This window comes from Octopus sinensis, linkage group LG22, assembly GCF_006345805.1.
Source record: "Octopus sinensis linkage group LG22, ASM634580v1, whole genome shotgun sequence".
Taxonomy (NCBI): Eukaryota; Metazoa; Mollusca; class Cephalopoda; order Octopoda; family Octopodidae; genus Octopus; species Octopus sinensis.
The window spans coordinates 22,189,452-22,204,451 of NC_043018.1; the positions used below are offsets into that span (position 1 = coordinate 22,189,452).

The 15,000-nt window shown below is 37.0% G+C and overlaps 1 protein-coding gene across 2 annotated transcripts in view; it reads left to right on the plus strand.

Moving 5' to 3' along the window:
• Positions 1-15,000, plus strand: part of LOC115223212 — a 206,381-nt gene that overhangs the window by 98,886 nt on the left and 92,495 nt on the right. The window contains exon 2 of one of the 2 annotated variants that reach the window (XM_029793688.2): positions 1-1,709. This exon is cut by the window's left edge and continues 166 nt beyond it. In XM_029793688.2, coding sequence (XP_029649548.1) covers positions 1-1,709 — 1,709 coding nt within the window. Of the gene's footprint in view, positions 2,221-15,000 lie in introns of those variants that run through there. The other variant, XM_036512332.1, reaches the window with a different exon arrangement.

Genomic DNA, 15,000 nt, shown 5'->3' on the forward strand with positions numbered 1-15,000 from the left:
CTTCACAACTGCTTTTTTTGCCTTCTCCACCAGATATTCAGCCATTTTCTGGTACACTAACAAAGTACTTAGTTGCATATTTGCATTACAGCTGTTTTGGCTCACAGTTCACTCTCTCTTTACCTTCTGTGGTATGACTATTCTCTATAAAGTCGCCTTCAACAGGTGGGCCTATCCTGATATACCACTTTTGCTTCCTTCTCAAGCTGTTTTAGGACTTTATCTTGTCGGGGGATTCTTCTTGATTATATCTACCATTACAATTTTTGAGTATGGCCTTCATTTCTTCGAGGAGAAATTCCGCCTCGTTCTTCAACGACATCACCCTGCCTTTGGAAAAGATTATTTTCCGATCAATCGCACTACGTGTCAAGGTTACATTCCGCACTCGTGTGCAATGGTCAGTCTAGTATTTCTGGCTCTATGTAAAGGACCCATTATTTATGATTTAATCAATGTTTACAGATTGACGCATAGTAGGTTCGTGTTGATATGTGCCATCATTGACGTCACGTATATGGTTCTATGGGTGGCCCTTTGGTCGGTGTTAACTCTGAAACAAAGTTGGCGCTTCAGAATCCTGGACTACGTGTCTGCAGGTCACCCAGTCTTCATGGTTCCGAGTGACCATATTGTACGTAACCCAAGTTTCGACCAGATTGAGCTAGCTGAGTTACACCGGCGCAAAAGGAGACGGCACCACGGGTCGGTACCTAGCATGTCAACAAACAGTGACTGCTGTGACACCGACACAGTTGGTACTATCGAAGAAGAGACGTTATCTCAATTACCGCCCATTGCCGAACATCCTCGAGATGAACAAGAATCGACTCTTCCGAATAGTGTTTTGGTACGCAAGATGAATAAATCGCGTAAAGCTGGAATGGCACGAGTGACATTTGATGAGTCAGTAAATTCTGTCTCCGAAGACAGAGAAGCACAGAAAAACATAGACATGATCCAAGACGTAGTTAATCGCCTCGAAGCTAATGTTGCTGCCTCGGAAAACGAATCAGGTATAAGAAACCATGGAAGCAATCAGAGTTTGGGTGAAGGAAGTTCTGCTAGCGACACATCACATAACATTTCTGCTGAGGTACACAGCCCGTCCATGGACTGGAGTCAAATTACAAAAGAATACGAAAAAACTTTAGAAACACAAAACTCACCAACATCAGTCATTGAAAACAGAGCTTTGGAGTCAAGAGATGGCAGCTTATCTCATGACTATAAAATGGATTTGCGGAACAAATGTGACCAATATTTCAATCGAAATTGTTTAACTCCCCAGTCTGATAGTCATTTGCATGCCGTCCAAGAGGAAGAAAATGTCCACTTAAACGGAATTGCCAATGACAATCAGCAAAAAGTTGATCGCTCATCAAACAATAAAATGAATAGTGCTAACAACACCAGTAAACGGAACACATCTACTGGTGTGGTTAGCAGTAATAATAATAATAACAACGAAGTTTATAAGAGCAAGCTTAACGGTGCTGTTGTGCAACCAACCGATAATAGCGCTGCTTCGGTTCGTAAATCGGAAAAGATCTCCTTACTGGAGAAGGACAAGAAAAACTTTAGTACATTTAAATATCCTTATTCGACGGAAAAAATTCGACACGCGTCTACATCTCTGGTCAATGATGTCATGCCTCTTCAGAACGGTCACCTCAACAGACCTGATATCGTGCCAAATGATGCCAACAGTAAGTCCTTACCAAGACAGATTTATTTCGTTGCAAAAAACGCTGAAGTCCTTCGTCGTAATTCCGCTAATTCTTGGGTGACGTCCTTGCACGCTACGTCATCATGCCAGTCAGAACATGGTCGGTTGTGTAGCCAAGTATGAGCCGCTACTCATCCAATTATGTCCATCATGGTTCTGCTTTTACCCCCCCCCCTGTGATGTCTACCGAACACTAACCCGCATGTGCCGCTTGCATGCATTCTTTAATGTGATTTTCTTTTAATATATTTTTCTCCACATGAAATTTCTGTTTTTTTTAAAAATTAATTAACTAATTAATTAAACCAAAATCCTATTTTATGGGAGAAAGGAAAAAAATGTATATAAATGCTGGGTGCTCAGACGAAAGCTAAAACACAAAATTCGAGGGTTGCAAATTAAACTTGGAAATACATCTGTGTTATATTTACAAACAAGTCTTGTTAATTGGTTATGTTGATAATTAAAAATAAAGAATATTTATTAAAAAAAATATTTTCCCATTATTGATTCTTCTTCCTTTCACCAAGCTTAAACTGCCCCCGAATTTTTGGTTTGGAACCGCTCTTTAGTTCTTCATGTTTTTGCATTATCGCATTCTTGCATGTTTTTTTTTCTTGTTTGCTCCAGCTTTCCACAATTGGTATATTTGTTACTAATAAAATAAAACTTAACCTGAAATACTGTGACGGGAAATAGTGGCATACATCCACACTCATTACAACTGGTTACCCAGAGGCGGCGGCGATCTGGCGAACTGTTAACATGCCGGACAAAATGCTTAGCGGCATTTCGTCCGTCTTTCCGTTCTGAGTCCAAATGCTGTCAAAGTCGACTTTGCGTTTCATCCTCTAACAGTTAATGAAATGAAATGAATTACAGTTTAGCATTAGGCTCGATGTAATCCACCTAATCCCTCCCCCCGAAATTTGCTGGCATTGGGCCTTAAGTAGAAAGGGTTATTGTACGGTGTTGGATTGGCTGAATCGTTAGAGCAGTAACCCTTAAAATATATTACGTATCTCAAGGAACCCCCTGCACAATATATATATATATATATGCACTGTATAGGCGTTGGAGTGGCTGTGTGGTAAGTAGCTTGCTTACCAACCACATGGTCCCGGGTTCATTCCCACTTTGTGGCACATTGGGCAAGTGTACCTCGGACCGACCAAACCTTTGTGAGTGGATTTGGTAGACGGAAACTGAAAGAAGCCCGTCGTGTATATATATATATATATATATATATATTAATTACAATCATGAAATTAGCATTAGCTTATCTCACTCTTTCTCGCGGAACCCCTAGAAACCTTTTGCGGAACCCTAGGATTATGGGGAACCCCGCTTGAGAAACGCTGCGTTAGGGCGTCGGAAAAATACTTTGCAGTATTTCTTCTCGTTCTGAGTTCGAATTGAGATGGTTTTTCTTTTGGGTGAAAGAAAATCTGTATAAAAGCTATTTTATACACTCTCTTTTACTTGTTTCAGTCATTTGACTGCGGCCATGCTGGAGCACAGCTTTTAGTCGAGCAAATCGATCCCAAGACTTATTCTTTGTAAGCCTAGTACTTATTCTATCGGAACAAACACACACACACACACACACACACACACACACACACACACACCACACACACACACATACATACATACATACACATACATACACACACACATACATACACACACACACACATACATACATACATACATACATACATACACACATACACACATACATACATACATACATACACACACACACACACACACACACACATACATACACAGGACAGGCTTCTTTCAGTTTTCGACCCGAAGTTATAATAGAAGACACTTGCCCAAAGTGCCACGCAGCGGGACTGAACCCGGAACCATACGGTTGGCAAGTAAACTGCTTACTACAGAGCCATGCTTGCGTCTGCATATAAATATTCATGAAATATCTTCGTTATATGTTTTATACGGGTTTTACTGTTAATTACATTGCGAAAGAAATTAGTTGGACAAAATATCAAATGGCATTGATATTTCTGGAAAATTCTTCGATAATTGGGAATTAATAAATAATCTGAAATATATTAATCCGTTGGAAAAGAGGTGAGGAATACAATTTTCTGTGCTAAAGGGGAAAGGCTTGAAGGTTTGGACGAGGGGGTTAACTGATTACATCGATCCCAGTACTTAACTGGTATTCATTATATCGATTTCCAAGAGGTTGGAAAGCAAAGTCGACCTCTGCGGAATGGACAAGGAATACAATGATATTTGATTTGATGAATAAGGTTTGTTCATTTCTTTTGAATTTATTCTTTAAATTGTTGTGTGAACAGTATGTTGTATTATCCATTACCATGAACAGGGTTAACTGTAGAACATGCGCGTGTAGATAAATGCGCATACACACAGACACACACCAGATAACCACCATCATCTGCTTAATTTACGCCTACACACAACAAGCGCAAAGCATTCATACATGCTAGCTTTAAATTTGTTGAAGTCATTGGATTGCGGTCATGCTGGAGCTCCGACTTGACATGTTTAATCGAACAAATCAACCCCTGTACTTATTTTTTTAAAGTGTGGTGCTCATTCTATCGGTACTCTTTTGTCGATCCGCTATATGACAGGAACGTAAACAAACGAACAGCGTTTGTAAATCTGTGGTGAGGGAGGGAAATACACACACACATATATATATATATATACATATATATATACAGAATGGGCTTCCACACAGTTTTCGTCTCTCAAATTCATTCACAAAATGCCTTGTTCAACCCCAGGGTGGGGGGTCTATATATAAAGATATTCGCCCAAGGTGCCACAGAGTGTGTGAATGAACCCGAAACCACGTGGTTGCAAAGCGTTCTTCTTGGCCATACAACCAACCCTAACTGCGCCTTTAAGCCACACTAATGTCACGAGAAACCAACACACATGTTGGCCGCAGACATGTTCGCCCCTCGCAAAAACACAGCCGTAGCTTTAACAGAACACGGCTACACAAACACACACACTCTCTCAAGCAAAGTCCTCTAATTAACGTCCTCCAATTAACCTCTTCTATTGTCCTCGTACGTGTGAAACTTCTTACTCTCCCTATAACTAATTGCCATCTCTAACTTCCGGTCAGTCTTAACATTCGTCAACATACTCTAATATTTCTTTCATCATTAATATTTTTTAATCTTATCCTTGCCGCCATTTTCCTTTTCATACGAAGCGCACGATACATTAACAATACCTAAATTACCTAATTTTTCTTTCAGCAGTTATACACACACGGACTCACTCTCTCACGTGTCTGTGTGTCTATGAACATATTACTTTATATTGCATAATTTCTTCATCTTTTGTCCTTTATTTAATTTCTATTACGCTCCGTACTCGACTAACGCTTCTTTTTGAAGAATACAAGTATTAAGTTCTAACATCAGATTATGTGCCTGAACGAAATATACAAATATATCTATTATATACATACATAAGAACATGCACATACGTATATAATATATATACGAAACACAAACACACACACACACATATATATATATATCTAATGCATATATAAAATATGAATTAGAGATAAAACCACTATTAGGCAACTCAGACATAAATAACAAATAATATAAATATAATTAATATAATATATATAACATATATATATATAAAATTTAAAATTAAATTTTTTTTATTTAAAAATTTTTAATAATTTAATTTATTTAAAAAAAAAATTTAACCACAAAGTATTAAAAAATTATAAATATAATATAATAAGTACATACACGCACAATATGCTCATACGTACATAATATACATGTGAAACATATATATAACACTAATACACACACACACACATATACATACAGTACACATCTAAGCAAATGAAAATATGCAAATGTAGTCATATACATCCATATTAATGCGTATATGTATGCTTATATACATAAGTATAGAAATACATATACACCTATTTATTATGCTATACTCAATAAAAAAGAAATTAACGAAGGCCACGGCAAGATATAAACTAATAGCAAGTATAGCTATTATTATTGTTATTATTATTATTATTATTATTATCTTGGAAATGCAAGGTTGTAAAATGTGTGTGAAATTTTAGCTTACTGAGCACATCTGATTTAAGGTGAGAAATATTAGTCTTTGTAATGGTGCCAATTTATACATATTCAATGAAATTATGTATATATTATATACATACACATACAACCTACATGCTTTATATATATATATATATATATATATAAAGGAGTGGCTGTGTGGTAAGTAGCTTGTCTACTAGCCACATGATTCCGGGTTCAGTCCCACTGCGTGGCACCTTGGGCAAGTGTCTTCTACTATAGCCTCGGGCCGACCAATGACTTGTGAGTGGATTTGGTAGACGGAAACTGAAAGAAGCCCGTCGTATATATGTATACATATATATGCGTGTGTCTGTGTTTGTCCCCCTAGCATTGCTTGACAACCGATGCTGGTGTGTTTATGTCCCCGTCACTTAGCGGTTCGGCAAAAGAGACCGATAGAATAAATACTGGGCTTACAAAAGAATAAGTCCCGGGGTCGAGTTGCTCGACTAAAGGCGGTGCTCCGGCATGGCCGCAGTCAAATGACTGAAACAAGTAAAAGAGAGTATATATATATATATATATATATATTATATATATATATATATATAGGCGCAAGCGTGGCTGTGTGGTAAAAGCTTTACTTCAAAGCGACACGATTTCGAGTTCAGTTCCATTGCATGGCACCCTGGGTAAGTGTTTTCTATTGTAGCCACGGGCCAACTAAAGCATGATTTGGTAGATGGAAACTGATAGAATACTAAGGTGTATATAAATATGTGTGTGTGTGTGTGTGTGTGATCCATAACCGCTGTTGATTTGCGTGCTCCAATCACGTAGCAGTTCGCTAAAAGAGATAGAATAGGTGCGGCGGGGTCGATTTGTTCGACTGAAACCCTTCGAGGCGGCATTTCAATGACCGAAACAAAAAGTTAAAAAACAGACAGACAAACTGAAAATAACATATATGCAATATATATATATATATATACATACATGTATATATATATATACACATACATGTATAAATATATATACATACATGTATAAATATATATACATACATGTATAAATATATATACATACATATATAAATATATATACATATACATATATAAATATATATACATATACATATATAAATATATATACATATATAAATATATACATATATATAATAAATATATATACATATATATAATATACATATACATACACATACATATAATATACATATACATACATATAATATACATACATACATATATATACATACATATACTTATACATACATATACATACATATACATACATATACATATATACATACATATACATATATACATACATATACATACATATATATATACATAGATATACATATATATAGAATGCATATATATATATATATATAGAGAGAGAGAGAGAATGTATATATATATATATAGAATGTATATAAAATATTCGTAGACAGATAAATAACGTTTAACACGAATGACAGATACCGCTATATATTTAGGTTCTTTTTAACAATAAAAACGTAGAAAGAATGAGTCTGTGTGAGACAGAATTAGATGGAGAAAGAGAGACGGAAATACTACGCTTCCCTGAACTTTCGAACTTCTGCAGATTTTTCTTTTTTTTTTAAGCAAAATATCTATTCAAAATATAGTGCACATTATCACACTAAACTCTTACTAATAACAACTAAACATCTTGTGAGACATTATAACAATGAGTAAAGCAAGGTCCTAATGATTTATTTGACATTTCAAAGTCACATTACGAACATTATATAGTTGTTAATAAATTTAATATGCATAATATGTAAATAAGAATAATGTAGCTGTTCATTCGCTAAGTGAATTCAGACTTTTTTTTTTATAAATATAGGTTAAACTGATTTATTGGAAATATGTTTTGTATTCAGAAAAAGAGGAATCGAGGTAAAACAGTATTTTCGTTTCTATTAAGTGGATATGATAGGCGCTGCCATGGACGAGTGCCAAGAGATTTGTTTGTCAATTGTAATGTTCCTGGTTTAGTCCTACTGCGTTGCACGCTGGGCAAGGGTCTTCTGCCATTGCTCCGCAACATTTTTTTGCTTTTGTCTTTTTTTTTCCTTGCGGCACACACATTCTTATCAGAATTCGACGGCACACCTGATCTAAAGATGTAACTAAAAGTATAGGGGTGAAAAAATTATATTCAGGTTACACTGCGGCAAACCAGTGTGCCGCAGGATACCGGTTGTGGAGCACTGGACAATAAAAGCCTTGTGAATGGTAGACAGAAACAGAAAGAAGTCCGGCACGCGCGTGTGTCCACACGCCGTTTGACAATCGGTTTTGATTTGTTTACGTTATGTAACAGATCAATAAATAAGCACCCAACTTAAGAAAAGAAAAAAAATTACTGGGGTCGACTAAACCCTTCAAAGAGGTGCTCCAGCCGTAAAAGACAAAAGTGAATTTATTCGTAGTTCATAAGTTGTATTTATTTCATTGTTCTCGACGATAAAGAAATCCTTTTTGCTGGTCATCCCTGCAAAAATCGCCGAGAAAATGTTTAAACCCTTCAAAGAGGTGCCCCAGCGTGGTCGCAGTCTAATGACAGAAAACCGTAAAAGACAAAAGTGAATTTACTCGTAGGTCATAGGTGTGTCTTTATTTCATTGTTCTCGACGATAAAGAAATCCCTTTCGCTGGTCATCCCTGCAAAAATCGCCGAGAAAATTACTAAATGTTTAAACCGTAGTTCTCGCCTTTTAATGCTACAAATTATGGTAGAATATTGGCAGAAAGAAATAAACCTCTTTCTTACTATTTATATCAATGTGTTGGTAAATTCCTTGCCAATCTTTCAGACAGAACTCTGTAGAGTGACGTGAGTGTGTGTTTTCTTTTTCGTGTGAGTTTACTAGAAAGACTCCATTGTATTCCATTTCTATGTAGCAAATATTTCGTACGAGGAAACATGAGAAGCAGAATGCCCTCGTTGGCTGAATGTCAGGCTGTGTGTTATGTGGATAAAGACATTTCTATAAGTATCTATGCAGAAGCACTCAATAATATATACATATATGCGTGTGTGCTTTGTATACATACATACGTGTGTGTGTATACGCTTGTATATATATATATATATATATATATATCTAAATTAGTATATGTATTCATGTGCATACACACACACATATATATACACACACATGCATATACATGAATATATATATAAATACACATGCATATACATGAATATATAATATATATATATATACACATACAAACATGCATATACATGTATATCCATGTTTGTTTATATATATATATATGCCACACACACACACATATATATAAACGTGCATATTCATACAAAACATTCATATCCATAAACATATATATACATGCATATACATGAATATATATATATATATATTATATATATCACATACAAACATGCATATACATGTATATCCATGTTTTTATATATATATATATATATATATATCTATATACACATACAAACATGCATATACATGTATATCCATGTTTTTATATATATATATATATATATACACATATATAAACGTGCATATCATATAAACATTCATATCCATAAACATATATATATATATATACACTTATATAAACGTGCATATTCATATAAACATTCATATCCATATATATATAATATATATATATAACACACATATATAAACGTGCATATTCATACAAACCATTCATATCCATAAACATATATATATATATGAGAGAGAGAGAGCTGTGTTATGTGTATGTACATAGAAATATCCATGTGCATATGCGTTTACAATTGTCTGTATAGATCTCTATCGCTGTATTCACAAAGTGTTCGTTCTCAGAGGCCTCTGCTCTCCAACAAAACAAAGCAGTCAGCGAATGCATTGAAGTCAGTAAAACTATTTGTATTTCAGTGCGTTTGCTCACGTCTAGTATTACCACTTGTCCGCAGAGACCTATTACAAGCAGGTTAACATTCTATAATACTTGCAATAATAATTGACGAATTTTAATTTTAAATTTCATATTTCCATTTATTTATTTTTGATTCTGTTCCATATTTTCTTTACGTATGTGAACTTCCATAAAACTCTACTATTTCCACACATATTAACTATTTCTTTACTGCCCACAAGGGGCTAAACACAGAAGGGACAAACAAGGACAGACATAGGTATCAAGTCGATTACATCGATCCCCCAGTGCGTAACTGGTACTTAATTTATCGACCCCGAAAGGATGAAAGGCAAAGTGGACCTCGGCGGAATTTGAACCCTGAACGTAACGGCAGACGAAATACGGCTACGCATTTCGCCCGGCGTGCTAACGGTTCTGCCAGCTCGCCGCCTCCACACATATTAACATATATATGATATATGTGGAAGCGCCATGGCCCGGTGGTTATGGCAGCAGACACGCGGTTATAGGATCACGGTTTCGATTCCCAGCACCGAACGTTGCGAGTATTTATTGAGCGAAAATATTTAGAGCTCCACGAAATTCCGGCAGGGTGTGGTGGCGAACCCTACTGTACTCTTTCACACAACTTTCCCTCACTCTTTCTTCCTGTTTCTGTTGTACCTGTATTTCAAAGGACTAGCCTCGTCACACTCTGAATCTCCCCGAGAACTACGTTAAGAGTACACGTGTCTGTGGAGTGCTCAGCCACTTGCACGTTAATTTCACGAGCAGGCTGTTCCGATGGTTGGATCAACTGGAGCCCTCGTCGTCGTAACCGGAACACGTCTTCACGCAAAGCGGCAACCGGTACGGGGCTGTAGCGTTGGCGTCGGACTCGGCATCCCCTAAGCGTAGGAGTGTCCATGTGGTAAGTAGCTTGTTTACCAACCACGTGGTTCCGGGTTCAGTCCCACTGCGTGGAACCTATGGCAAGTGTCTTCTACTATTGCCTCGGGCCAAACAAAGCCTTGTGAATGGATTTGGTAGACGGAAACTGAAAGAAGCCCGTCGTATGTTTGTATATATATATATATATATATATGTGTGTGTGCGTATGTGTGTATGTTTGTGTGTCTGTGTTTGTCCCCCCAACATCGCTTGACAACCGATGCTGGTGTATTTACTTCCCCGTAATTTAGCGGTTCGGCAAAAGATAGAATAAGTACTAGGCTTACAAAGAATAAGACCTGGGGTCGATTTGCTCAACTAAAGATGGTGCTCCAGCATGGCCACAGTCAAATGACTGAAGCAAGTTAAAGAGAAAGATATACAGGGTGTCCCAAAAAAATGTATACACACCTTAAATAATTGTAAATTTGGGGTTTATTATAATTCGAATAATTTTCAACATGTAAAAGAATTTACAAATATCATTCTAATGTCCTTGTTATCGCATGTCTCAAAACTGATGTCCGTTCTGCTCCAGACACTGCTGACAACGCGAAGCGATGGAATGGCACACATCATGGAACAATTCCTTGGGATATTCGTACATTCATGTTCAATGGTTCCCTCAATTGACGACTGTTGCAGGTTTCTGTGCGTAGACTTGTCCTTTAGGTATCCCCATAAAAGGAAGTCTAGTGGTGTGAGGTCTGGTGAACGTGGAGGGTATTCGACAAAACCTCTCCGTCCAATCCACCTGTTGGCAAGATCCCATCAAGAAAGGATCAACATCGCGATGGTAGTGTGGAGGTGCCCCATCTTGCTGGAAATAAAACTCTTCCTGTTCAAAGTCCTCTCTAATGCTTGGCAATAACAGACTGTTGCAGCAAGTGTATATATTTTTTTGGGACACCCTGTATATATATATTTGTAAACGATCGTGTGTTTTTATTAATCTGTGAGGGGAAAGAATTGGTAAATTTCCGCGAAGGAATAGATGTATATATTGATTGACAGGCTAAATAGATGTATGTAGCATAAAGCAGAAGCTAACGTTTGTCTGTAGATATATATATATACATATGGTTATGAATGAGTATCGATACGTGTATATGTTTGCTTGAAGATATGTTTCTGTATCAATGGCGGCACATATATATTCGTGTGTGCACACGTTTGCTGATACTTTGGGATGTGAGTGCGCTTGTATGGATGTAGAATTCATGCATCCATATATATGTTTGTGAGAGAGAGAAACCATATCTATGCTGGCATAGGTATAGTTTTGTTATACATATTTATGCGGGCTGATATCTTACTCGTGTGTATGGACGCATTCTTGTATCGTTTCCATACATGTTTTATAATGGTACATAGGCGCGCACGTACAATTCTCGCATGCACAAATACCTGCATACTCACACACACATACGAACACAGAGACACACGTACGTACACACACACACACACACACTGATCACTTTTAGTTTTGTCGACTGAGTAAGAAATTCTTCCCGAGAAAGTTCTAGAAAACCAAAACAACATTCATTGTTTTAACCAGTTCGCCATTACCTTCTGCCGGAGCCGCATGGATCTTAGGTGTTTCGCTAATAAACATACTCATCACTCGGTGTGAGATTCGAACCCGCGATCCCTCGACTGCTCTAACCACTAGGCCATGTGCCTCCACCTTCTTCCAGATGCACCAAGTAAAAAACAAATAAAATAGTCTTTCACTGTGCTTATGGCGATTTATTATCGGTTGGTAGATATCACCACGGAAACAATGAATAATTTGCTGAAATTATAAGCAAAACTATCGGCTCTCTCTCTCTCTCTGGTAATGCCTTTGGCTGAGGAGGGAGAACAATGTTGAAACACCGATTGTCGCAGAATCTCTTATGCTAATGAAACGAGTGTTACGCACACATATTCATCATAAAAAAAGCTGTTCACGTTCGAATCTTCTAGAACGCATTAAGAATAAACATCGTAATATGTTTAAATTTCACTGAAATCTATGTACGTTAACTAAGATTATGTTTCTCACTGTAGGTTATATATGTTAGCTAAAATTCTTTTTCTCATTACAAACAGAGTACTGAGATTATGTATTGAGATTATGTATACCACGATATGAATATAATACTAACGGCCGCTTTGGGTGTTAGAGTTGTCTTAGAAATATTTTTACAAGAACAAATTGAGGAAAGAGAACGAAGCTTTAATAAACAGTTGATTCATTCAACGCTGTTAAGTTGTTGCAATACATTGTGGTTATTATTAAAACTATTAAGATAGGAGATATATAGTAACTAGTACATTCAAGCTGCAGGCGTTCGCTGCTGTAAATTTAGGTGCATATCTCAAAAGCAGATTCTCAGCACAAACGTTTAAGACTTGCAATCTTGTGATATAATTACTATTTTATCCTCTTGCAGCTTAGGAAGTAACATATTATACAACACTGAATATGGAAGCACATAGGCACTAGAATTTAATGCACTAGAATTTAATTCTTTGCAGCAGCTGGCATATAATTATAATATTGGTTTCAAATTTTGGTACATGTTAAGTAGATTACATCTACCCTTGTGCTCATCTAGTACTTATTCTATCGGGCCATTTTGCTACACCACAAAGTTATACCAATACTAATTAATGGTGGAAACAAAGAAACAAAAAGACACACACACGTACACACACATTATATATATATATATATATAATCTTTTTATCTTTCTTTCTTTCTTTTATCTTTTACTTGTTTCAGTCATTTGACTGCGGCCATGCTGGAGCACAGCCTTTAGTCGAGTAAATCGACCCCGGGACTTATTCTTTGTAAGCCCAGTACTTATTCTATCGGTCTCTTTTGCCGAACCGCCAAGTGACGGGGACGTAAACACACCAGCATCGGTTGTCAAGCAATGCTAGGGGGACAAACACATATATATATATAATGTAACCGGTTTCTTTCAGCTTCCATCTAGCAAATCCACTCACAAGGCTTTAGTCGGCTTGCCCAAGATGCCGTGCAGTGGGACTGAACCCTGAGCCATGTGGTTTGGGAACCAAGCTTCTTATGACACAGTCACGCTTCTACCTTTCTATAACTAAAGATTTTTTAAAAAAAAAAATTCGAGGAAATTAATGTAATTTGTTTTGACCGATACTGTTTCTGCAAACCACACACACACACACATTGTGTCCTCTAATATTTGGGTTTCTCGCCTAGCCCTATCAATCTCGACAAAGCAAATATTATCCAAACGCCCATATCTCTTCCTTTCCTTCATACCATAATACATTGACTCAAGATTTTTTTTTTTTTCCCCGTTGTTTTTTGTTTTATACTTATAATATTTTTTTCTTTCCTTGCACATAAATTCTCTTCTGTGCAATTATATTTGATTTATCATCACTTTGTTACATTTAGGAGTTACTTCGCGTCAGAGTCCATAAAGCTTTCAAACGAAAAATACAATACTTATTGTTGCTTTGGCCCAGGTCAATTCTGATTGAAGAGACCTTACGGCAAAAAGATGTTACGGTCATCCTCCCTTTTATATATATATATATATATATTCGCCATGGGCTCTTAGGAGCATAGTTCGATTTGTTATATATATATATATGTATATATATATATATATGTGTGTGTGTGTGTGTGTATATATATATATATATATATATGTGTGTGTGGAGGCGCAATGGCCCAGTGGTTAGGGCAGCGGACTTGCGGTTGTAGGATCGCGGTTTCGATCCCCAGACCGGGCGTTGTGAGTGTTTATTGAGCGGAAACACCTAAAGCTCCACGAGGCTCCGGCAGGGGGTGGTGGCGATCCCTGCTGTACTCTTTCGCCACAACTTTCTCTCTTTCTTCAGTTGGCCTGCTCGCTTAGCCAGCGGGGTGGCATCATTTGAAGGCTAAAGCAATGCGAAGCGCATTGTGACCAGCGATGTGTACCAACATCTGATAGCCTGGTCGGTCACGGTGATATATATATTGATAGAAATGGTAAGACAGCAAAAGAATGAAAGAGACCTCGATATTATGTAAATAGAGGAATTTATCTGTAAATATAATATGTGACAGTTATTCGGTAGCCATGATAAAACTCGGAGTTTCGGATGCCGGGGCGGAAACCCACGCCGCCATCTCTTCAGTTATCCGGCCATCGAAAAAGAAATGCTATGGCCGGATAACTGAAGAGATGGCGGCGTGGATTACCGCCCCGACATCCGAAACTCGGAGTTTTATCATGGCTACCGAAAAATTGTGACATATTAT